Source organism: Papio anubis, chromosome 9 (assembly GCF_008728515.1).
Source record: "Papio anubis isolate 15944 chromosome 9, Panubis1.0, whole genome shotgun sequence".
Lineage (NCBI taxonomy): Eukaryota > Metazoa > Chordata > Mammalia > Primates > Cercopithecidae > Papio > Papio anubis.
The window spans coordinates 77,003,879-77,031,296 of record NC_044984.1 but is presented as its reverse complement, the minus strand read 5'-3'; the positions used below and the strand labels follow the sequence as shown (position 1 = coordinate 77,031,296).

The following is a 27,418-nucleotide window of genomic DNA, read 5'->3' as shown; positions in this document are numbered from 1 at the left end:
GAAGTCTGTCAATACACCTGGACAGAGTTGTCACAAACCATTGTGTGCTCTGCAGGGCCAACAGACTTTGTTCCAGACCACTGAATATTTTTGAAGCCCACTGAACTCCCCTAAAAATCATTTCCTATCCCCCTAAAATCATCCACACTTCCCCATCTCCCTTTCCCCTAAGAAAAAAGTGATATAAACATCTATACCTCATTGCATGGTGGTGTAATCACTCTGATTTTCCCCTCATGCATGTTAATAGATTTGTATGCCTTTTCTTTTTTTCTTTTTTTTTTTTTTGAAATGGAGTCTCTCTCTATCATCCAGGCTGGAGGGCAGTGGCCTGATCTCGGCTCACTGCAACCTCCACCTCTCAGGTTCAAGCAATTCTCTGCTTCAGCCTCCTGAGTAGCTGGGATTACAGGCGCCCACCACCATGCCCAGCTAATTTTTTGTATATTTGGTAGATATGGGGCTTCCCCATCTTGGCCAGGCTGGTCTCGAACTCCTGACCTCTTGATCCACCCACCTCGGCCTCTTAAAGTTCTGGGATTAGAGGCGTGAGCCACTGCACCCGGCAGATTTGTATGCCTTTTCTATTAATCTGCCTTTTGTCAGCTGATTTTCAGCAAACCTATAGCAAGGGGAAGTTTTCTCTTGGCTCCTATGTAAATAAAGTTGTTCCCTACCTATGTTCAAGTCCCATGAGCCAAAAAACAAATCAAGACCAATAAACTGAGACACAATCTCAGTAAAAGTCCTCCCTTGCCCCACTGACTGTTTTTTAAATATCTAATTTTAGAACGTGAGTTATGTGACATTTTAATTATCCTTTTTAAAAAAATTCACAATAAAAAAAAAAAACCACACAATTCCTGAATTCAGCAGGAACAGAGGAAGCGAAAGAAAATGAGGAAGGTGGAAGCCAGTTTAGCTATCTAACACATTATCCTGAAGGAGATCAGGAACAGCAGGTTACAGGAAGTAACAGGAAAATGCTTCATAGGTAGTAATCAACAAACATCCGAAAGACTGGCATAAAAATAAAAGACCCAAATACCTTTTGTGTTTTAAAAAGGAAAAAAAAAAAAAAAAAGACAGACACAATTTTCAGGGCACCTTTCTGATAAGGAAGCACTCTACTACATTTAAGGCATTTTTCTATTATAATCCACTGAAAACATCTAAAATTAAATATAACAATTCCAATTTGAAACCCTTTTATTTTTTTACAACTTTTTAAATATTTATTTTTCATATAAAATTTACCAGTTTCAAGTACACAATTCAATGATTTTTAGTAAATTTACCAAGTGGTGCAACTATCACCATAAATAGTTTTAGATCACCCTAATAAGATCCCTAATGTTCATTTACAATAATCCCATTCTCAATGTCAGGCAACAACTAATCTACTTTCTGCCTCTACAGATTTGCCTTTTCTGAGCATTTCAAACAAATGGAATTATACAATATTCTACTACTTTCTAAATGTGTAACTTTAGTGAAATCATTTAACATTGCTGTGCTTAAGTTTCCTTGCAATGATTTCTACACCTCACAGGACTATTATAAGGAATAAATGAGATAGTCCAGGTGAAATGCTTAGGACACAGGCTGGCACCTATCAACTGCACCATAAATGAATTAACTATTTTGTTAAGACATTGATACTATTTGCTTGTAACTCTACAAAAGTTTCAGAGCCAGTAGAGCCTCAAATTCAGCATATCCAAAAACGAACTGTATATACATCCTCTCAAAACTACTTTCCTCCTGTGTTCTTTCACACAGAAAATACTATGAGAAACCAGATAATCATACACTATGACTGATATGGTTTGGCTGTGTCCCCACCCAAATCTCATCTTCATTCCCACGTGTTGTGGGAGGGACCCAGTGGGAGGTAATTGAATCATAGGCACAGGTCTTGCCAGTGTTCTTGTGATAGTGAGTAAGTCTCGCGAGATCTGATGATTTCAAAAACAGGGGTCTCCCTGCACAAGCTCTCTCTTTGCCTTCTGCCATCCATATTAGACATGACTTGTTCCTCCTTGCCTTCTGCCATGACTGTGAGGCTTCCACAGCCATATGGAACTGTAAGTCCATTAAACCTCTTTCTTCTGTAAATTGCCCAGTCTCTGGTATGTGTTTATCAGCAGCATGAAAACAGACTAATACAATGACAAATTCATAAACTCTTTCTCAATTTTTTTTTTTTTTTTTTTGAGACAGAGTTTTGTTCTTGTTGCCCAGGCTAGAGTGCAATGGCACTATCTTGGCTCACTGCAACCTCTGCCTCCCAGACGATTCTCCTGTCTCAGCCTCCCAAGTAGCTGGGATTACAGGTGTGTGCCACCACGCCTGGCTAATTTTTTCTCTTTTTAGTAGAGACGGGGTTTCACTATGCTGGTCACACTCATCTCGAATCCCTGACCTCAGATGATCCGCCCTCCTTGGCCTACCAAAGTGCTGGGATTACAGGTGTGAGCCACTGGGCCCGGCCTCCTAAACTCTTTCTTCCTCATTTTCACATCATCGCCAAGTTTTACAGAGTCAGCCTCTTCAGTTCCTTGAATTTGCCTCTCCTTCTCTTCCTTCCCTCAGCTTTTGTGGCAGCTCTATTTCCTTCCTGACGTGGTGCAAAAGATTCCTATCTGGTCTCCCCCTACCTTTTCCTTTAATCTGTTCATCCTACTTCTGTTAGAGGATTCTCTCTTAGATGATTTCTCTCTCATTCAATGGTTCGCCAGAGTTTTCCATTTAGCTCCTTAGTTTACCATCAATACCCCATCACAAATTGATTTTTGCCTATCTCAGTGTTTATCATATCTGGTTAATCTCCAGAACGAGTCCTTGGTACTGGTAGTCTGAGTAACCTACAAATGTTCTGAATGTGTGAGCCAGACTCCAGCCTAACAGCAAGCTAGTCAACTCACAGCATCCCTGAGACGGCCATAACTCAAGTATGGCTTCTTCCATCAGACTCCCTGGATCACATAGCATGATTTGGAGACCCCTCCTGTGTCCATAACTGAATGAGATAATGTACAAAAAGCAGCTCTCCCAAAGACATCAACTCAGTGAGGTGTTTTTTCTTTTGTTTTGTTTTGTTTTTCCTGAGACAAAGCCTCACTCTTTTGCCGAGGCTGGAGTGCAGTGGCGCGATCTCGGCTCATTGCAACCTCCACCTTATGGTTTTGAGTGATTCTCCTACCTCAGCCTCCTGAGCAGCTGGGATTACAGGCGCGTGCCATCATGCGCAGCTACTTTTTAAATTTTTAGTACAGACGGGGTTTTGCCATGTTGGCCGGGCTAGTCTCGAACTCCTGGCCTTGTGATCCACTTGCCTCGGCCTCCCAAAATGCTGGGATTACAGGTGTGAGCCACTGCACCTGGCAGAGGTGCCCCTTCTTAAACCCCAGTTCAGTGTCACCTACAGGGGAAAGTGAAGGAGGTTGAGTGCAGAAAGGAGGGGGAGCACAGAAAGGAAATGGGGAGAGAATGGAGAAGGAGGATAGGAAAACACAGGAAAGGAGGAGGGAAAAGGGAAGAAAATAAAGATAGAGCATGCTCTATGAGGGCAAAGGTGGAAGGAGAAACACAAGAAGGAGGAGAACTCACTTCTCTCTAAGAGGAGCTGTCTTTTCGGCATGAGCTGTCAATAAAAATGTGAACCTTTCCTTTTACTCCTATGTGTGACGATAATCAATTGAGCTTTCCATTCTTCTGATTCTGAAACGCTACCACTCAGTGATTCTAGCTCTAAAGTCAAGGAAAAATTTATACACTTTTATCTGCTGCAGACAACATTTCATTTCCTTTCTGAAGCATTCTCCACATTTACCATCAATCACTAGTTACTTCTCAGATTGTCCATCTGTTTTCATTTTTTTTCTTTTCTTTCATCAGAATCCTTGGAAAACTAGATTTATTTTAATATGCTGTAAATATCAAGGATATTCAGGTAAAAGAGAGAGTTAAAAGAGCTATTAGAGATTATCCAAATCAGTGGTTTCTAATATTTTCTCCCCAGACCTTTTGAAGTAGATTCACTTCCAATTTAACCCAACCGGTTTTCAAATAGTTTTTTTGCCCTTTTTGGTTTTTTTTAATAACATATTTCCCCCATTTTATTTTATTTATTTATTTTTTATTTATTTTTTATTTTTTTAGACGGAGTCTCGCTCTGTCGCCCAGGCTGGAGTGCAGTGGCCGGATCTCAGCTCACTGCAAGCTCCGCCTCCCGGGTTTACGCCATTCTCCTGCCTCAGCCTCCCGAGTAGCTGGGACTACAGGCGCCCGCCACCTTGCCCGGCTAGCTTTTTGTATTTTTTAGTAGAGACGGGGTTTCACCGGGTTAGCCAGGATGGTCTCGATCTCCTGACCTCGTGATCCGCCCGTCTCGGCCTCCCAAAGTGCTGGGATTACAGGCTTGAGCCACCGCGCCCGGCCTTCCCCCATTTTATTAATCAAAAAGTAAGGCTAACAATCATATTTTTGGACTTATATAAGCTACCCAGTACTAAGACCCCTGAATGTATATAATTATTTACCAAAACCCCAAACAAACGAAATCCCAACATTCTGTTAGCATAGGTGATCCTCTATTAAATAATTGTAATCTTTGGGATTTAATGGAAGTTGATGGTGACTTCTGACCTTATTACACTTCCAACTACTGACTTAGCCAAACTCCTCAAGTTTACAGAGGTGAAAGCCCAAGAAATCTTTTATTTCTATACTCCTAATGACTCTTAAATTGTCTGCCTTGTTTCTTACAGGATCTTAATAAATATCCATTTGTCCTACCAGAGGTTTGCATCCTGGGTTGTGTGGAAATAATTCAAAAGATTCATGAACTTGTATGTCATGTAGGAAACCAAAATACATAATATCTGTCCAGCAGGTTTGTGAGATCCTTGAGACCAGAGGCCATATGATTCATTATTTACATGACATTCCACTAACATGGTGCCTGACAGATTACATGAAAAATAAAGATACATGAAGCCGAACTGGATTCCATTCCATGCTCTTAACAACCTATGAGATCAGAAATTACTGTCCTCTTCACAGATGTGCAAACTGAGCTTCAGTCAAGTCACTAACTTGCTTCCAGAATACTGCCAAAAGGTGAAAGATTTGAGAAAAAACCCAAGGACTCCCATTAGTCAATGATTCACCCATATTTGATTTCTCTTCAACAAGAAATATTTACCCCATTTTCTCAATGCCTTATTCCCTAGAGAGTTAAAATATGAAACTTTTAAATATTGCTTTTAATTCATTATTCATTTATCATGTTCATAATGATCATAATTCATTCAGATCTTCACATAAGTATCCAACAGGTAACTGGAAATGATCTGAGATGGAATTACTGGGCTGCCTAGAAGGGAAGACCGTACCCTCTGCCTGTTAACAGCAATCATCTTGGATGAAGCAAAGCAGACAAATTATGACAGCCAGATCTAAAGAGAAATAACTAAAATGGAGGTGGCAAAATAGCTTAAATATTTGTTGGAGAAAACAAGGCATCTATGTTGGAAGTCATGTTTTTCTTAACAACAGCTCAAAATGATCACTGTGATTAGAGCGCAGCCAACAAGATGTCTGGACACAGACGTGAACCCCCACCAGAGAGGAACTGTGTCTCGATTGATTGAGTAGAACCAAGCACACAAAGCAAAACCTGTAAACCTCAAATGTGAGTTGGGAAATAAAATTCAACATAAACTCTGAATTTTCTGGATATGATTTCAACAGTACACATTTTCCTATTACTCCCATAAAGTATTTTACTGACATCAAAATACCTCCAAGCCTTACATAATGTAAGTGCTGCCTGGACACTTTCACATATCACCGTATCTTTGGCTCCCAGCAACATTAGCAATTCACCACTTGCAGGTTGAAAAAAAACTACAGAATTATGGACTTACAATAGGCCTAGCTAGCATCACCACCAACAAATTTACTGCCTCTGTGTTATTTGTAAATTGATTGTTTCTTCTTTGACTTGAGGCAAGTAGAGAATTGCATAGAAACGCATGAATATTACACATTTCCTCATAAACATAAACATTAGGATTGAACTTTCCCCAAGCTCAGAATATGATGATACCCTTTAAATAAGTATTATAATACACGTTGGATATAATGTGTCTCTCCTAGCTTTTTTTGTTTGTGTTTTTTTTTTTTTTCATTGAATTCACTAGCTCCGGGTCAAAATGTCTCCACTTGAAAATTGGGTTTTACAGAAATTGTTTACTATCTGGTTTCTGATTTAAGAATTTTTAATAGACTCTTACTGAAAATCAAATTAGTAGGTTTTTGGGGTTTTGTTTTTACGTACAGGTAGCTGTTGGCTAAAACATATTCCATTTACTTGTCAGGACTTACAATTTCATTTCACATACATATAAAATTAGTCATTTTTCAAATTCACTATTAAAAATCATATCCAAGGCAGCATTTTCCACTCAATTAATCCATGTATTATTTTAAATCTGCAAACCAACATTTCAGCTACAGATTTTGAAAAGCCAATTGCTACTATTTTGTAAAATTCACATTTCTAGCCACATAAATTAACAACATTCCTGAAAAATATAAGTATCAGATATAATTCTGCAGTAGGCAATCCTGGGTCCTGACACTGACTTTCCTATCTGAGGACAACCACATTCAAACTGCAACCATTTGACAAATGGGGAGTCTCAAAAAGTACAGAAGATAGTAATCCAGATTACGGCAAAAACATGGCCTTTTTTCTTGCCAATGAGGGGAAAAAAAAAAAAACAAACTCCTATCACAGCAGTATGTTACTGACATTTTATCAAAGGTGCCTCCTGGGTAGCCCAAAGAACAAAAAAGCATGAAGAGGAGACTGTCAACAATCAAGCAATGATGCAGAGTCACTTTGCAAGTGTCAAAACCTCAATCACAGAAAATCAGGACCAGTGGGCTGACCACATGAGAAAAATGGATAACAGAAGAATACCAAACAGCTGCTTAGCACTGAGCTAAAGCAAGGCAGATACCCATGGGGAGGTCAAGCAAAACACTTGGATAGTACATTGAAGCACAGCCTGAAACAATGTAACAAAGCAACAGACAGCTGGGAAACAACTGCTCGGAAACACAGGCTTACAGCTACCGAGGCAGAGGGGGCCCAGGTTAACAAACAGCAACTCGAGCATCCTAGAGGCAGTCATTCTGAGATGAAACAGCAGGCACTTCCTGCAGGCCAAAGAGGACTGCCAGGACCACATGACAGGGGCTGATGGGACCAGCACACAAAGACTTACAGTTGCATTAAAATCGCTGCTCGCCAGCACACTCAGATAGAAGGATTAGTTGGGACAAAACCTGTAACGATTGTAATAGCATGGGGTCCATGCCATCTAGTCACTTACTGCTAGTATAGTCTCCTAGGCTGCATGCTTGCTAAGTTCTGCAAAAGTCACAGATAGTACTCACTGTAGTGTGGTCTCAGGGAAAGGGAAGTCCGTAAAATTTTACATCTCTAAGTCTGACCTTGAGCTTTCACTCCTAACAATTACATCGTAGACCTGTGTTTCTCAACCGTGGTCGGAGAAGCCCTGAGAATGTCCAGATGTGCTCTCAGGGATCAGTAAGTTTGCCAGAAGAGTTTTAAAATTATGTGTTTCCATTTAGATCAGGGGTTGGCAAACTTTTTCGGTTAAGGGCCAGATAGTAAATATTTTAGGCTTTGCAAGCCCCAAGGTCTCTGTCACAACTACTAAACCCTGACATTGTAGAGAGAAAGCAGACACAGACAACACATAAATGAATGGGTGTGTCTGGTTTAAAAAAACAGACTGCAGAGTGGGTTTGCCCCACAAGATGCTCACCCTCGAGACAGATAATAATCCAACAGAAACACACGCGTGCACACACATATCTATATGAATCATCTATCTCTTATAGGTGACCACCTCATAATTCTGTGGGCCTACATGATTTCAAAGATTGCATTTATGATGTAGTTGAAACAAAGAATACTACTCAAACTGCCAAGGGTAATGAGAGTAGAACAGAAGAGGACTTCATAGGTTTCACGGACCTCTATGATCCTCCCCTCTTCCAAGAATACCTTGCCCTTCCTTCTAACAGAGTGCATTTCCTGGTGGTGAACCTATTCCATATAGTGTCACACAGACAAACCTGCCTCCTTTCCACTCATATGCCAGACTTAAGTGCAGACACAAGGCCTTGACCTAGACGAAGTACCCCCACCATTCCCCAAGTCAGGATAACTGAAGTCCTCCACAAGGCACTTCAGAGAGAACTAGGGAGAAAACTCCAGGTTGCCACTGGTCATGAAGATCACCATAGCCGGACCAAGAGATGAAGAAAGAAACGGAGTCCTCATGGCCTCACTGGAGCTCTTTGGTTCAGACAAACAAGAGGCTCCACCTTTCCTGAATTGTGCTCATGTCACTGCTAATGACATGAGCACAATGTGTGTGTCCTCGAAAATTCCTATGTTAAATACTAACGCCCAATGTGGCGGTATTTGGTGGTGAGTCATTTGGGATGTGATTAGGTCATCCGAATGAAATCCTCATTAAAGGGATTCATGCCCGAAAAAAATAAGGCCCCGAGAACTCCCTTGCCCCTACCTCCATGTAAGGACACAGCAAAAAGAAAGCCACTATGAACCAGGAAGTGAGGCCTCTACAGGTACCAGATCTGCTAGCATCTCGATCTAGGGCCTCCCTGCCTTCAGAACTGTGAGAAATCAATTTCTGTTGTTTATAGGTTGCCTAGTTTATAGTATTTTTTAACAGCAGCTCAAATGTATTGAGACAATCACTTATAACCTAAAGTCTTTATTATCAAAATAAATAATATGATAGCAAAAATAAAGGTGCAATGACGAAGTTTTAGCACCAATTGAAAGTAGCAAATACCAGCATGCCAAACTCCGAAGCATCCACACAACACACATTTGTGAGCAGAGACGTTCTGACATCTCACCTCTCCTCTTACTCATTAAGGAAAGTAGGCATGTCTTTCCATCTCCCTTCACCCAACAGTGATCTACATATGTGTTTCTTTTTCACTCACTTGTCCAACAGAAATCTGGGAATAGTCTTAAACCTCTCTTTCCCCTTGACCCTCCACATTCAGTTAATTACCAAGTGAAGTCAAGTTTTCTCCACCTTTCCATTTCTACTATATCCAAATTTATTTTCATCTTTGTTCTTAACTTTTTAAAATACTAATCACCACTGGCAATACAAATTCTCCAATATAATCCTATACAGCCTATATAATCCTATATAGTCAATATAATCCTATAATAGCTACCTGTCTCTCTGTGTTGGATTTCATCCCACTTTAGACAATTATTTAAATGTTATCAGAGAACCCAAGGCCCTTGGTGACCTGGCTCCTATCAACTCGTCTCTCTTCCCTCTCTCCCTCCATCCATCCTATCCTCCAGCTTTATTCCCTCTTCTTGGATACCAAGCTTTTCTCTCCCTACATATTTCTCCTCAAATATTCCTCTCTCTCATCTTTTTTTTTTTTTTTTTTTTTTTTTTTGAGATGGAGTCTTGCTCTGTTGTCTGTTGTCCAGGCTGGAGTGCAGTGGTACAATCTTGGCTCACCGCAACCTCCACCTCCCAGGTTCAAGTGATTCTCCTGCCTCAGCCTCCCTAGTGGCTAGGATTACAGACATGCACCACCAAGCCCAGCTATTTTCTATACTTTTAGTAGAGATAAGGTTTTGCCATGTTGGCCACACTGGTCTTGAACTCCTGACCTCAGGTGATCTACCCGCCTCGGCCTCCCAGGGTGCTGGGATTACGGGCATGAGCCACCACGCCCAGCCTTCTCTCTCATCTTTATTAATCTAATTCTTATTTGTTCTTCAGGAGTCAGCTCAAGCATAAGCATCTCACAAGTGCCTCCTTCCCTCCTAGTCTGGGTCAAGTGCCCCTCTTATGTACTCACTTAAGCCATAAGCATGTCTCTATTTTAGAGAAGCTATCTGTTTGCTTGGTTGTCTCCCCACCAGACCCTAAGCTCTTTGAGATTATGTCGTACATCCTCTTCAGAGTCACTGCCCTCAAAATCTAACGTGATTCCTAACACGGCTAAGCATTTACAAATGCTTCCTAATGGAAGAGGGGATGACATGAGCTGAACGCATCCCACACTGATGCTTTCTCGGGAGATAGCACATTTCTACCTAAGAATGACTTAACACTCTTAAATCAAAGGCCAATGCCTATTTGAGCTGATTTCCTAATTTAAAATAAACCAAGTTTGAATGTTTCTCCAAAATTTTGAATAGAATTATCATATTTTTACACTATAATTTGCAGAAATCAGACTACCCAAAATGGTAAGCATACCCTTACTTTTCCTTTCCTTCCATTACTTCTGGTAACAAAAGCCATTTCTGGCCTCTGACATAAGTTCTCAGAGTACACTACAAAACAATTTACAATGTTCTTACCAAATATAATTAAATCTTTTGGTTGACAAGTATATAAGGACAATTTCCTTTTTTGGAATTTTTTTTATCTCCATAGGTTATTGGGGAACAGACGGTGTTTGATAACATGAGTGAGTTCTTTAGTGGTGATGTGTGAGATTTTGATGCACTCATCACCTGAGCAGTATACACTCCACCCAACGTCTTTTATCCCTCACTCTCTACCCACCCTTTCCCCCTTGAATCCCCAAAGTCCATTGTGCCATTCTTATGCCTTTACATACTCATGGTTTAGCTCCCACTTACGAGTGAGAACATACGATGTTTGCTTTTCCATTCCCGAGTTACTTTACTTAGAATAACAGTCTCCAATCTCATCCAGGTCGCTGTGAATGCCATTAATTCATTCCTTTTTATGGCTGAGTAGTATCCCAGCATACACATATTATTTATTTATTAACGTTGACTGATGGGCATTTCAGTCAGTTCCACATTTTTGCCATTGCAAATTGTGCTGCTACAAACATGCATGTGCAAGTATCTTTTTCATATGATGACTTCCTTATAAGGGCAATTGTCTTCTTATAATTTTTGTTGCTTTCTTAATTTCCATACATCTCCTTGTTTTCCTAATACTAATCTTGATACAGAACAGAAATTTGTTAGCAAAGGGTTCCAATAAATTAGCTCCAACTGAAGTAATTTCCTGGAACAAAAATCCTTAAAGTACAAATATTTCTGAAATTGGTAGAAACAGGCATAAGTAACTCTGCAGTGGAAGTTGCATTGAAAACTGGAATGGTAGTCCCTCTCAAAATCTTGAAGAGATGGAAACTAATGAAATTTTTTTTTTTTTTGTAAAATACTATTTTTTTTTGTTCACTTAAATAAAATTATTTGTACTTTAAGGATTTTTGTTCCAGGAAGTTACTTCAGTTATCACCCAATTACCACCCTGCCCAATTTTTATTTTTTATAGAGACAGGGTCTCCCTCTGTTGCCCAGGCTAGTCTTGAACTCCTAGGTTCAAGTGATCCTCCTGCCTAAGCTATTTTATTTTTTTGTAGAGATGGAATCTTGCTATGTTGCCCAGGCCACTTTCAAACTGCTGTACTTAAGCAATTCTGTCCCCTTAGCCTCCTGAAGTGAGATTACATGTGTGAGCCACCACACCTGGCTGCTTCTGTTTAGTTCTAAAAGTCATCTGGTGAAAGCATGTTTAATATAAAGTCTTGAACGATTCGTTTCTTGCACCAATGTAAATTAATTCCATAGACTTGAGAGCCATCCTGCAAAATCTACTTGTTTTCCATTAACAACTTAAAAATAGTATGACTGATTTTTCTAATCCATCAGTAACAGAATTTGGTTTATTAAGATACTGGGTAAATTTTCACCTGAACAGTCTAAAAATATTCCACAGAACAGATGTGGATTAGAGAAAACTAGGCTGCTATCCGACAAGAACCAAAAGTGTTCTTTTTAGGAGCTTTCCATTTGCCCTTAGAATTTAGTTATCAGTAGGAACAGAGTAAACATTCCGAGTGACAATAAGGTAACATACAAGAAATGAATAATGATAGTGCCTGAGGTGAAATATCTTTGGTTGATATGCTTTGTTGTACTAACTTGCTCACTTTCCACTGTAAGTGTGGCAATATCGCTAATGTTTTACTCCAAATGTTATTAATTACTCCAAAATGGCCAATTTCAACTATATTTCTTAAGCAAATACACCCAAACCCATCGTTATAAAATTGTGACCTGTTTTAATCTAGAAGGGACTGGGGTGGAGGCAGGGGAAATCAGACCCACATTGACTTTAAAAAGAAAGCCTTATTGCCCCTGGTAATAGATCACCTTCAGCACGTTTAGTTTTTTTTGGGGGGAGGGGTTAGAAATATTTCTCTTTCAAGGAAACGGGGGCGAAGAGGAAAGAAAAAATTGTTAATATTTTAAGGTAATACATATTTTCTTTATATAGGGAATCCCTAGAAAAATGTTAAGTAAATATGTAAAAGATCTGTTTTAATTAGGAGAGAGATTAATTTTCTTTTTGTCTTTTGAGACGAAGTTTTGCTCTTGTTGGCCAGGCTGTAGTGCAATGGCGCGATCTCGCCTCAACAGCAACCTCCGCCTCCGGGGTTCAAGCGATTCTCCTGCCTCAGACTTCCAAGTAGCTGGGATAACAGGTTTGCACCACCATATCCAGATAATTTTTTTTTCTTTTTTCTTTTTTTTTTTTTTTTTTTTAGTAAAGACAGGGTTTCTCCATGTTAGTCAGGCTGGTCTCAAACTCCTGACCTCAGCTGATCCGCCCGCCTCAGCTTCCCAAAGTGCTGGGATTATAGGCGTGAGCCAGGGTGCCCAGCCAAGAATAATATTCGTAAGTGCAGAGTTACTTATAAATAAAGTAATACAAGTTGTAGGTCCTGGTGAGAGTATGAAGAAATAAGTGAGAACAAGCTTCCCAGAAAAGGATTCAAACAGAGCTTTTATATTCAATGCTGCTCACTGTAAAACAAACGGTACATAAAAGTATTCCTGGCCGGGCGCGGTGGCTCACGCCTGTAATCCCAGGACTTCGGGAGGTGGGCGGATCACGAGGTCAGGAAATGGAGACCATCCTGGCTAATATAGTGAAACCCTGTCCCTACTGAAAATACAAAAAAAAAAAAATTAGCAGAGTGCGGTGGTCGATGCCGGTAGTCCCAGCTACTCGGGAGGCTGAGGCAGGAAAATGGCGTGAACCCGGGGGGTGGAGCTTGCAGTGAGCCGAGATCGCGCCACTGTACTCCAGCCTGGGCGACAGAGCGAGACTCTGTCTCAAAAAAAAAAAAAAAAAAATGTATTCCTGAGATTTGGGCTGTCAACTTAACACAAGCTTTTCCAATACAAACCAAGTCTGTAAACTAAGTCTGTATTTTCATTTTTTAAGATATGTCATTACCTAAGATATATACTGTAGAATAAAATCCTTCTTACAATATGGTAAAAAATCATAACTTTGCATATACTCTCATATGGTATGACTGTGTCCCCACACAAATTTCATCTTGAATTGTAGCTCCCATAATCCCCACGTATCATGGGAGAGACCCAGTGGGAAATAACTGAATCAAGGGGGCAGGTTTTTCCCCTGCTGTTCTCTTGACAGTGAAAAAGTCTCAGGAGATCTGATGGTTTTATAAAGCGCAGCTCCCCTGCACACACTCTCTTGCCTGTCTCCATGTAAGCGATGCCTTTGCTCCTCCTCCACCTTCTGCCATGATTGTGAGGCCTCCCTAGCCATGTTGAACTATGAGTCCATTAAACCTCTTTTTCTTTATAAAATACTCAGTTTCAGGTATTTCTGTATAGCAGCATGAAATAGACTAATACATACTCCTAGGTACGATATCATCTAATTTAAAAGAAGGAAGTCAATCATGGCAAAGAATATGGAAGTCATCTAATAATGTTTTTCATATGTACATTTAATTAACTATACACTGCAAATACTTTATTGGCAAAATTTGCATATATGTACATGTATGCTTGTATGGGTGCCTGTGTGTGTGCATAATGGTAAAATCTCAACATAACTTCTCCTAACTTAAAATTCAGGATAAAATTTCAAATACAAAATCATTACCTAATTATTATAGTTCACTGAACATAGTTCAGTTACCCTAAATCTACTCAAAATACTAAGTTAACTATTATCAGAAGTAAGTTTAAGTTTTGCATGTTGGCTTTTATGAAAAATCTTAAATGCCCTATAATAGTTTCAGGTGTTATTATATAGTGATTTTTTTAGACTATTTAACAATACCACTACTGAATAATTTAAAAGAAATATTTAGTAAGTATCCTAGACACCAGATATGCTTCCAAGTACTTTACATAACTTATTAAATTCTCCCAACAACTCTATAAAGTAGGTATTGCTATTCTTATTCTATATAAGAGAGAACAGAGGATAAGGGAGTTTTAGTAACACAATCAAAATAACACCATTAGCACATACAGTCACCCCTCGGTATCAGTGGGGAGCTTGGTTCTAGGACCTCCCTCAGATACCAAAATCCACAATGCTCAAAGACCTTATATAAAATGGCATCACATTTGCATATAATCGATGCACATCCTCCCATATACTTTAAATAATTTCTAGATTACACCACCTCATACAAGTGCTATATAAATATAGTCATCCTGTATTTAGAAAATTATGACAATAAAAAAATCTGTACATGTTCAGTACAGACACAATTTTTGTTTTTCAAATATTGTCACTCCATGGTTGTTGAATCCACAGATGCAGAACCCAGGCATGTGGAGGGCTGGCTATATTAGTTCTGGGATTAGATCACTGGACCTCTGATTCCAAAATTCCGTGATCTTTACTCTTTGCCTCCTTGTTGTTTGAAAAACTCTGAAAGACATTTTTTAAAATTGTTACCCAAAATGTACCACCAGGCTAATTTGTTAGATGTTGTCATCCTGCACCTGTGTTAAACAAAACTTACGGCAAATTCTTGATATACAACTGATTGACACAAACACGTCAGTGCAGCAAAACTGCAGCTCATCTGACAAAACAGCTTTCTTAATCGCCACACTGCCAGGACTACTCTGAATATGAGCGTACTCCAAATAGAAAAAGGGTCGTCAATGAAGAGAGAGACCATGAGTACCCAGTAACAATATGCTCTGCCAAGCAGAACCAAAGTACCAAAGACTATTTATACCAGATGCACTGTAATTGGTCGGTTTTCTCTGCAGAAGGAAAGAAGTACTCAGATTGGCCAGAATGTCTATTCAAAATAAGCCTTCGTGTACAATGACTAGAAACATAGAAAAAGCAACAGAAAAGAAATAGAAGAGAACAAAAACTGCTTTTGTAATGAGACTGCAAACTGCTGGCCACAAGAGTGGATAGAGAGTAAAAGCAGAAACGGTGTATGGGGGATGGAGCAGGCCATGCAATAGTAGCTCAGATAGCAGGGGCTCAACCACAGACTCCAAGTGAAAAAGTCAGCAAGAACATCAAAATAGGGCATAGCTCTGTTCTCAGGGGAGATGAGAGTGAGATACAGTAGTCCCCCCCTTATCCAAGGTTTCAGTTACCCATGGTCCACTATGGTCCAAAAATATTAAAAGGAAAATTCCAGAAATAAACAATTCATAAGTTGTAAAGGGCACATTGTTCTGAGTAGCATGACGAAACTGCGTGCCGTCCTGCCCTATCCCACCCTGGATGTGAATCATCCTTTGGTCCAGTGTATCCAACAGTCTACACTACCCGCTCATTCATCACTTAATAGCTCTCGGTTAATCAGATCCATTGATGAGGTATCACAGTGCTTGTGTCCAAGTGACCTTTTTTTTATTTAATATGGACTCCAAGCACAAGAGTAGTGGTGCTTGCATATTATAACTGTTCTATTTTGTTATTAGTTGTTATTATTAATCTCTTACTGTGCCTACTTTATATTATAAACTTTATCATAGGTATGTATGTATGGAGGAAAACATACTATACTATATACAGGGTTTGGTACTGTCCTCAGTTTCAGGCATCCACTGGGAGTTTTGGAATAAATCCCCCAAGGATAAGCAGGGACAGCTGTACTTAATGTACAGTGATCAACCAAGTCATTCAGCCCCCTGGTCCAACCACTCTACAGCTAAGTATATAACCATGCAGCTTTTTAAAACCACAGAGAACGCTCATTATATTATTTCATTTGAGTCTCACTCTGTGGTTGGCAGTTACTATTATTATTTTCGTTTCCTGACCAATTAAAATACTGAATTCATGAGAGCTGAGCAGTTCAAATACTTAGCTAGTACACTGGTATTCCAAGATGAAAACTGTAATCTTTTATCTTGGTCCAGCATTCGTTCACAACCCTGCCTCTACTACACAGTACATACAGTATTTTAAAAAGAAAGGAAAAAGTATAACTCATTTTAGAACAAGTTCCTTTAAAAGGTTTTTATTAATCAGGATTTTAAAACTTCAGAGATAGTGCATTCACCTATTCAGAAATCCCCCAAGGTGCCTTAAGGCTAAGGTTTAAGTGTACCAGGTTAAGAAGTCATACAGGCCGAAGCATTTCCAATCCTATTTAGATACTTTCACTGAAGAGCATCACCTGGTGCCTGAATGTCACTAATAATAATCACTAACAAATGTTTAACTTTCCTAATTTCAGCTGCCTAGACCCTCATTTTTGCTGCTTGCCTAAAGTCTATAAAGTCTTCATGCAATGCAAAACAAATTTCCTCAAAATGGGTTGTTCAAAAAAAGCACAAACCAATAAAGACACTTGACTCTAGAGACTCCGTTTAGGCATCAGTACCTACTCGAGCATAAGCCCTAGGCAACTGCGTATCAGTTTATTTGTCAAAATGAGAATCCAATATCTGTCCCCACAGTCATATTACAAAGAAGATGACATTATTTTATATGATGGTGACAGATTATTTAAACAGAGATCATCTCCTAGAAGTTCAGCAAGCTCGCTACCTTTTCAAAATCTGAATACCTCGAACTCACAGAATCAACTTAAAGATGCCATTGTTGAACAAATAAGAAAAATGAAACATAGATTAAATAAACTGGCTAAAGTCATATCCATAACAAACACACCTTATATTCAACCATTTTTAATCCAGGAATTTAGACAGCTTATCTGTAATACATTTAAGTGAACTACAGCCTTATTACCCTAGGTGTGGTCAGTGAATTTGCAGCATTTGCTGTACCTGGGAATAACAGTAATGAAAATCTGCATTCTTTTTGAGACAGACTGTCACCAGGCTGGAATGCAGTGGCGCGATCTTGGCTCACTGCAACCTCTGCCCTCTGGGTTCAAGTGATTCCCCTGACTCAGCCTCCTGAGTAGCTGGGACTACAGGGGTGTACCACCATGCCCGGCTAATTCTTTTGTGTTTTAGTAGAGACGAGGTTTCACCATGTTGACCAGGATGGTGTCAATCTCCTGACCTCATGATCCACCTGCTTCGGCCTCCCAGAGTCCTGGGACCATAGGCATGAGCCACCACACCTGGCCAAAATCTTCATTTTTAACAAGTCCATATGTGTTAATAGATCTATTAATAGAAACATATACATATAGATAGGTAGAAAGAGAGCCAGCAAGAAGCCATCTCAGCATCCCTTTAGGGAGATGCTTCTAGCTCCAAAAAACTGGGAATTTGAATTTGAACTGCACTTAAAAAGATTTTTGAAAAGTCAATTGTCCATATGAAAGCAGGGAGGCAAGTTATCAGAGGGCCAGGTCTAAAACCCCTTGCCAGTCACAGGCATCCTCAACATCATGCCAGGAGTGTACTGAAAAGTGGCCACTAATAATTCCCTCCTGAAAATAGCACATTATTTATCCTGATGACATACAAGAGGTTTTGAAATGATTTCATCCTCTGTTCAATATGAAACAAAAGCCAAAAAACACCACTGTTTATAAAAGAAAAAAATAACTTTAAATATAGAGGTGAAAGGATGCAATCTTAATGTGGTCATTTTAATTGGGTATTTCAAATAGATATTCATGGTACACTATAGTTGATTTCAAGCTGCACACTGTTGTCTTCAAAAGATTTTTATGGAATCTCAAATTCATTTTCTTTGGTTAAATCAGTATATATCCCTGTAAGAGTGGTTTAATGTATAAAACGTTGTTTCTTTAATATAAATCTGTGATATAATTCAGTACCATATTTTTTTCTTTCAATAAAATAACAAGAATAACCTTCCAATTTTAAATGAAGTTTACCAAATGAATTCAGGTATACTGGTTTTTTCCATCAGCTATAAATAATTGCCTCCCTCTAAAGGGCCTATTTCTGCAAATAAAAATGTCTTTTTGCCTGATTAAACTTTTTCATCACTTGAGAACTTTTCTTCTGCAAATTTCTAGTTGGAAAATTTGTCATAAACAGCTTGCTTTGTCAAAATGAGATCTTTTCCATTTTTTGGGAGAACAGTCGTGTAGTTAATTATTTGGGACAGGAGAGGAGGAACTTGTTCTAAAGGAAATATACTTGAAAAAACATTTGAACCCAACTATTCTACCTTGAGACATTTTACAATTGAAGGCAGCAGGCTTAGTTTCTTAAAGCTGAAGATAGGAAGACAGAAGTAGCCAAAAACCAATCTACAAAACCATGAGAAATGTCCCAGAGGAAGCACTATAGCTAATTGCAGCTGCCAGCCTTACCTTGAGAACCCCTTCTTTGGAATGGTTTTGTAATGACAAGTGTCCTCCCCAAACAGAAAAGTAGTCAAGCCTATGAATGTAATCTCTATAGCCACCACCTAAAGCACCCCCCACAGAGGACACAATTTTCAGGGATGTCACTTCTACATGCACTGACAACCAGTAAATCCTTGTTCCCTCTGGAGCAGCCTTACTCTAGAGTTTACTGACTCACATTTAATCCAAGAGACACAACTAACAGAAAAGAAAATGGGATAGACATGCTTTCATTGTGGAACAAATTGGAAATTAACAAAAACAAGATGTTTACTTTTCACAAAGAATTTTGACTTATCTGCCTCTCTCAAAGACTAGTTTTATAATTTTGGGTTTACAACAGAAGCTCAATAACAATATGCTTTATAACAATGACCTTAACACAGATCTATGACCTAACAGGTTAATGTAAAAACAAAAAAAGCAAGACAATAGTTTGCATCCTTTCAGTGTCTTTACAGAATACATATAAGCAACCAAAAAAAAGAAAACAAAATTTCATAAGACATAGCTGTAAAATTTCCATGAGCCTTATTCATCTTAAAAACTTACTATGTAAGACATAAACTTGTGAACTGAACTTCAAATTAATAACCAAAGAATTCCAAGTATGCAGGGTTATATGGACTGCCATTCTTCCCACCGGATTTTTAAACAATGTTGAAACACGGCTGTTTGAAATACTTCAGTACCATCATTTAACACTGTTCAAAATGTCAAGAGCCATATTGCGCCCCAGTGGCCACTCTTCAGCAAATAACACATCCTTTGAAGTTAAAATACTTCTAAATGATGTCAAGTGAGAATTCCTAGGCTAGTACAGTCAAAATGTTCTACTTCTAAGGAAATCAATAATCTCTGGAATCACAATTAGGAAAAAGGCACTTTCATTATAAAAAGTCATGAATTTTTCAGTTTCAAATCTCAATCAATTCCATTACCACAAGGCAATGTTTTTATACAGTTCCCTAATTAAAGAAACTATGATCACATGGCTATAGTGAACCTGTTTTCTTTTTTTTTTTTTAACTTAAACTTCCTGTGGAATAATTATACTTTTATAATACATTTCACAAAAATGAAGATTAATCATCAAATACAAAGACCTCACAGAAACACTTTATTTGACAATACCTAGCACACAGCTGCTATTCCAAGAGCACTAATGTGTGTTTCATTTCAGAAATCATGTAATTTAGCCAGTCATCTTGACTGTAACTACATGCTGTGCCACACTTCATACCATGTCTCACTGCAACATCACAAAATGCCCCAGCAAAGAAATTAAGAAACAAAAGCTTTTATCGAATCATCATAAGCAAATAGCATCTCCTCTGCCAAATACTAAGGTACTTCTAAAACGGGTACAATGGCACTGCCCTCAAGCAACGTGGTACAGGAATAACCTTCAAAGAGAGCAAATATATATTTAATTTCATTTAATTCCACAATAAAATGGAATCTAAATCCAGAGTTCATATTTTCAATTCTCATATTTTCTCCATATAATTTTTTAGACATGAATAAATCAAAACCTCTCTATCTCATCTTTAAAACAATTATCTCTAGTTTTTCAAATTAACAGAACTCATGAAATGTCCTTAAATAAACTACTCTAAAAAATGATATCAACTTTTAAAGTGGAATCTTGAAAACAATCATTTCAGTCTTCCCGCCTTTTTCGAAATTCTCTGGTTTACACAGATAGGTTTACTTGTTTCCCATTAACCTGTATAAAAAAAAAAGTCAAAGTTGTAAACCCAAAAAACCAATCCCAAAATGCTTCTAAAAGACTTAAGCAAACATTTACACCTTTTTTTCTTTGAGATGGAGTTTCACTCTTATTGACCAGGCTGGAGTACAGTGGCGTGATCTTGGCTTGCTGTAACCTCCACCTTCCAGTTTCAAGAGATTCTCCTGCCTCAGCCTCCTGAGTAGCGGGGATTACAGGCACCTGCCACCACACCTGGCTAATTTTTGTATTTTTAGTAGAGACAAGGTTTCGCCCTGTTGGCCAGGCTGGTCTCGAACTCCTGAACTCGGGATCCACCCGCCTCAGCCTCCCAAAGTGCTGGGATTACAGGTGTGAGCCACCGTGCCTGGCCACACCTTTAATTCTAGAAACCTTGAGTATCAGAAAAACTGACAAATGTAATTGGAAAGGTAAACAGAGAGGAGAAAAAGAGAGGAAGAGGGTGAGACAGAAATTTGGAAGAGCTGCATCTTTTTGGAATTAACTGCCTTGAATATATGGCCAAAAACCTCTGAGGCAAAAGTCTTTAATCCCTATTGACAAGTTGAGGCAAATCTAGTCAACTCAAAGAGTTCAGACATCCAAGAAAAACAACTGACCTGAACAAGTAGGAAAGAGACATTTGGAAGACGCATTCCAAAGCTTTCGCATGTATGAATAAAGCACCAGTAAGTACAGACCCAAAATAAGGCCAGGCCAAAGTACCAATCATGAATCTTAGGAGTGAGTGTTTTGGAAAAGAAGCTAACAGAGTCCCAGTGAAAGTTTTTAAATATGAGTATCAATAAAAATAAACATGAGTAAAATAATTAAAAGGTAACAATAAAGTGATAAATTCAACTGGAATTCCACCTGTCAAAGGTCAACCTATCAGCATTTGTATAGATCTATCATCAGACTCCCAAACACAAACCCTTTACAGTACCTGCTAAAGTACAGGTAAGAAAGCACAATGTTTTGTGGGATGCTTGTTAACAACATAAGCAGTGCTGTAGTTGTACTATGCACTACATATACAAAGAAGCCCATATCTAGTAATATTAATAATTTGTATATTATTGAATGTAAGTTTATTCCTCAAATGCACATACAAATCATATCTTCAAAGAAACCATTTAACACTGTATGTAATTACACCTGCAACTATCCAAAATATTATGCCTTTTTCACCCAATGAAAAACAGAAGGTATGCAGTCCTGCTGAAATATCCCTCCACTTTTTTAAAAAACTGAGCTCCTAAATGAGGACAGCTATTTATAGAGGAGAGGTCTTTACATTCAATAACCCACTGTTCCTTTCCTTGGAGGCTGCCACACTTGTCACTTCTGTGAAGTCATTAAAATAAGTATCCAAAGCTGATACAATACTCTGCTCTTAAGAGAGAACCAGAAAGGTTAACAGATGAAAGTTACTGTGTTAAAAGCACTTTAGATGAGTATAATAAAGTTATAAGAAAGTAGGTTTGTCAGCCACAGATTTTTCAAAGTGCCTTAAGGGTAAACTTCGTCCTTTCCTAATATTACCAAGGTGCCTGCTTTACAGACAATGCACCTTTAGCCTATGAAAAACAGTTGTACCACCAGCGGCATTTTTTTTTAAGTGCTTTTTGTGTGCTGAGCAGCAACAAAATGATTAGAAAGACAAACTATGCTCCTAACACATGCTGGAATGCAAAAGCTTGCTATTTCAAAATTATAGCAGAAGAGAATTCAGTATTAACCATAGGGGCACTAAGTGCAGATGACAAAACAATAGCCCATAGAATCACCAATGTAAACGTTAATAATCATGCATGTATGTGTATGTATGTATGAAATAATACATGTGTATGTATGTGTGTGTATGTATGAAAACGACTAAGAAACAGATGGCAATTTTCCCTGTGGCATTTGCACATGTCCATTCAATGCCTGTATGTGGGTCAATTACTATGATAAACATCACGTGACAGGCTCCATGGAGGTAAAGCGGTTCATAATGACTTCACCTAATTTTAACTTACTGATGAGATATACTTATTCAAAAGAGCAAAATGAACTTTTTCCAAATAGGTCTGTTTAAACAATCCAAACATAGCTAGAAAATAAAATGCCACCTAAAATAATTTATAAACTCTAACTTGTATTCCAGTGAAAACTGGGAAGGAAACTGAAGAGTAAGACCATATTTCTGTATACAGTGGCTTCTTATAATAATAACTTGATAAGACAACCATTGATATAAAGAGAGCTTCTCCCTTACTTAATTATATAGTAATTCTTTCTAAACATGCTTTTTACTAAATACCAGGCCTGCTTTCAGTAGTTACACATACTGGAATCTTAAGATAACAACCTCAGATTGGTCAAAGTCAAGTCTCTTAGAGAGAACTTTTTAAAGATAACAGAGTGATTATTTCACGAGGGATTCCTATCATACCAGGTCAAAAAACCCAAACTAGAAATTACTGCACAGTGGAATAGCTAAGAGACCTACAGGTAACGTTAATGATTCTGGTTGGGTTTAACAAATGCAAAATGTCCAATAAGAAAATAAATTTTCAGAGGAGTCACAAATTTATTTTCTACTTCCAAACTTGCAAAGTGTCTTTCTTTGCAAACTAATAAATTATTTTACTCATATGAGAATTTAAAGCATGTAAAAGCTGCATTATCTTATTTGCTTGTCTATGTATAAAAAGGGCATGTCACCAATTAGAAGATATGTGCTAAGTGAAATCAGATTTCTAAAATTTAGAACAGTTATGGTTTGTTTACCTTTGTCTGCTTTGAAGTAAATTGACTCCTCTCATGGTGCTATCTCCATAAGAAACTCTAACAGTATTATTAAAAAGGATAAGAAAAAAATGATGCCATGTCATCCTCAACAAATGCGTAAGAAACCAGAGAATTTTGGGTCAGCAAGTTTTACCACTGACCTAAACACCAAATTTCTCCAGAAAATAAGAGAAAATCCTTTAAAGAATTACATACAACATAACTTAAAATTTGGCAAAGACTGCATATTTTTAATTTCAATTTTCCTCTAACCACAACTTAAGACTCAACACTAGATTGAAAGCAAGGGGAGGGAGGACGAAGCTGAAACCACATACCCTTTTTCATCAGATACTGTGAATTCTTCTCTTCCACTGTTTGTTTCATCACATCAGAGGCATATTCTTAAATTTAGCACAGACACACTTGTAAAATATTAAATTTTACCATAGAGAAATTGATTGTGCTATAAGAAAGTTTCATGTTACCATTTAATTTCAACCAAGCTACATCAAACATGGCAAGAAATTATATATAGTTTATAAAGCAAATGATCACTATATTCAAAAGAAATGATAACTTTGAGAAATACCACAGCAAAAATGATTTAGTTAAGCATGTCAGGAATAACAGCCATCTCCCTTGAGCGCTTCTCCCTTCACTTCTGGCACTGGCCTCTCCTTACAGAACTGTATTTCACAAAAGTTCCTGGGGGGCAGCAGAATCCACAGGTCTAGTTTAAGCAATGTTTTAAACATGAATCTTTGCATCTGAAATGGAGTAGTGGAAATAAACAAATTATCATCATCCTACAGTTTACACTGGGCTCCCCAGCTCTCCTCCCCCTTCACACACCAGTGAGTTACAGTAGTTAGACAGAAAATATGTCAGAAAAGAAACAATTTATAGTGTAACTTTGCAATGAATCATTTGAACAGCAAATAAGTTCAGTGCTCCTATTTATGTGTCTCATAATTTCTAGGATACATAAAACCTAAGTTTGCTACTCTTAAGATTTCACATTCTAAGAATATGTGATGGCATATGCAGTTATGCTAAGAAATCAGTGTAAAATACACTTTTCAAATTGTAGCAAAGCATAATTCACACTTATAGGGCCTCAACATTATATCAATATATACTATCTAGACGTCATATTGAGCATGCTATCAATAAAATTATATGGGCAAATAATCATACTAAATTCACCTATGTAGCTACAAGATAGAAGTCATGAATTTTAACACTCCATTAGACCTATTGCATCTGAAAAACTTACAACTGTCAACCATCAAAGCACAACTAATTTATCATCACACTCACACCATTCTTCCAAGTTACAAAGTCCAGTGCTAACACATCTGATGACTCAAGAGCACAGAACAATTATACCTACAGAAAAATGCATATCCAAATTTAGCTTTAATTTTTAAAGAATGGTTACTTCTGATATGTACTTTCTTAAGGATTAGACAGCAGTTAACAAGGGCATACAATAGGAATATTTGATTTCATCACAGTGTTCTACAACAGGTTAGAGTATTATAGTAAGTTTCTTTTTTTAAATAAGCTCTATATTCTCGGTTTAAAAGCTTCCTATCCAAACCGCCCCCATCAGAGCCAGTAACTGCCCACACTGACCTAAGCTGGTTTTAGTAAAAAGTCACCCATCTTTGGTAACAAGGGCTTTTTCCACGAATATGCTAGAAATAGCAGGTGCACCATTACACAAAATTGGAGAGAACAGAAATTTACCTCACTCCTACAGACCATTTCTCAGAGCATGCTGTGTAGTTGCTAAAATCAGTATGCTGTATAAAAGTTAAGAAAAAATGTATGTTTAACAGTGGCTCCCTATCAAGTAGCCTCTGATAGGCACTACATAAAATGCATTAAGACGGGTCTGCTGGATGTTCTAGCAGCTATTATCAGCTGATTTCTTAAGAGATGTGAAGATGCTTTTAGCAGGAGAATGGGCACACCAGAGAATACAGAGTGGGCTAATTACGACCAGAAGAAGATTCTGCCTTCACCTCCCCTCACTGTCAACCACTTTGCTTAAGAGTTCACTCACTGCCTCGCCCTAACCCTGGGGATCCATTCACTTTCCACAGCCCAGAGAGGCTGCTGAAAAGCTGTCAAAGTAAATCTGTGCTCACTTTTTGGATGGTTTAATTTCAATGGAGCATGAAACACCCCAGGACGGTTAATAAGTTTAGCCAGGCGTGCTGTTATCCCTAATATATTTTAATCATGCATCTGTTTTAATTGTAATCAGATCAAGGCACCGGAAGGACACAAATTGGAATTTTCCCTAATGGATATAGGGGCTTTTCATCACTTTCTAAACACAAATAACGTTTAAAAGATAGGCAGACACACCAAAACAATGGTGACATTTTCCAGAAATCGATGCAGTATCTTTGACAACACAGTTCAGGTCTCATTAGCCACCCAAACTAACCTAAGTGCAGAAGACAACTTCAGTCTCTAGGGGCGTCTTCTTCTCCAATTAGTACAAAAGAACCACTAACGTCTAATGTACAACTCCCAAACAGAAATGAAAGCCGAGGCTCTTATAAAGTGCTGCCCAATGGATTGGTGAAGGAGGCTAGGGAGGTGGGAGAGACCATCAGCAGCACTATTTTGGCTCAAAGTAAAAGTCTGTACACGTTAAAAGGTAAAGTTAAAGCAGAGAACGATCTCTCTTTTCACAATTTTGGCAACTATAAACGTGTGTTTTAATTTCGGGAAATAAAAGTGTCCCATCAAAAAAAAGAAACGGAACAGGGAGGATCTATCAGGGATCGAGGAGCGGCTTCCTCCCAACCCAGACGTAAAATCACTTAATGTGCTTTTGTTGCATCAAGGAATACCTAAGACTTTTTAATTTAATATGCTCATTAAACAGTTTCCCAAATTGCCGGGATTTCCGCTAAGAAACTCAAGCGTCTGCCAACAGCCGAGAAGCAAGGGCGAGAACCTGCTGCAAACTAGGAGCGGAAACTCCCTCGGCCCGCCCAGCGCGCTCACGTCCCGGGTGTTTGATTTAGGTGTTAATGTTTATGTGTTGCCTAAACCATCAGGTGCTGAACCAATTCCTCCAAGAGGCACTTGGAGCCTTAAAGCGGGAAGCTTCAGAGCCACCGCGGAGTATGCCCCCTGCAGCCCGTCGCCCCTTCCTCTCGGCCCCTTACCTGTCATCATAGCAGAAATCCGCACTCAGGGTGTTGAGATACAAGGCGAGCCCCAGAGCGCTGCTCACCAACTCTGCAATCATCTCTCCACCGCCTTCCCTCCGGCTCGGCTCCCAGCGCGAGGGCAGCAGCGGCAACAAAAAACAGAAGCATCAATCCCCACCTTCCGCCGCCTTCTCCTCCCAGCTTCACTTTTCCGTCGCTTCCCCACCCTCCCTCCCTCGGGTCCTTCCAATCCACGACTCCTCTCCTCCTCCTCGCGCCCGGCTCCGCAGCTCCTGCGTCCTCCCCGGGTGAGGGCTCACACTACACTCCCCATGCCCGGCGCCCGCAAGCGGTGAGCGGTGTTTGGGCTCCGCGTTCCCCGGCGGAAGCGCAGGGCTGGTCTTTCGCGCGGGTCGCGGTTCCCACCCTAACCCATGGCAGTTTGGGGCGTCCTAGGTGAGGAGTGGGACTCGGAGGAAGTGGAAGGGTGCGGGATGGGGGCAGAGGGACCGGACCGAGCCGGGCTCTGGGACCAGCTGGAGGAAGAGAGAGAAAGAGGCGCGGGTGGGAGGGACAAGGCGAACCGCCTCCCCTCGCCGCCTCCCGGGTGCACTGCTCCGGTGTCGCTCGGGCGGACTCCGGCCGCCAAGGCGGCTGCTGCACATTCACTGTTTATTAGCTCCCTCCCGGCCCCAGCCCCAGCCCCAGCTCCCTTCTCCAATGAAGTGAGAAGCGGTGGCTGGAGACTCCACAAGCTCCCGCGTGGGGTTCTCGACGCGGCCCCCCGCGCCTGCGTGACCAACCCTCCATCCCGGCTTGGCCCAGCCCCTTTCTCCACCCAGATCCTCCCGGAAGGCTCCTCCCACCCTGCTCCGCGGGCTGGAGGCTCCACCCACACTCCCTAGCCTGGAGGCTCCTCCTACCAGCCTCCCGCCCTCTTGTTTCTTTCACCTTCGATTTCACTCTGGAAAGCCCCCGGGACCCAAGGGCGACG

General features: G+C 39.5%; 1 protein-coding gene across 2 annotated transcripts in view; it reads right to left on the bottom strand.

Annotated features, from left to right (window-relative positions):
* The window catches only part of TMTC2 (transmembrane O-mannosyltransferase targeting cadherins 2), a 482,099-nt gene extending 454,902 nt beyond the window's left edge, over positions 1-27,197 (bottom strand). For both annotated transcript variants that reach the window (XM_003906839.5, XM_017946044.3), the window contains exon 1: positions 26,440-27,197. In XM_003906839.5, coding sequence (XP_003906888.1) covers positions 26,440-26,522 — 83 coding nt within the window. In that variant the 5' untranslated portion in view covers positions 26,523-27,197. The remainder of the gene's footprint in view (positions 1-26,439) is intronic.
* Positions 27,198-27,418: the final 221 nt, after the last annotated feature.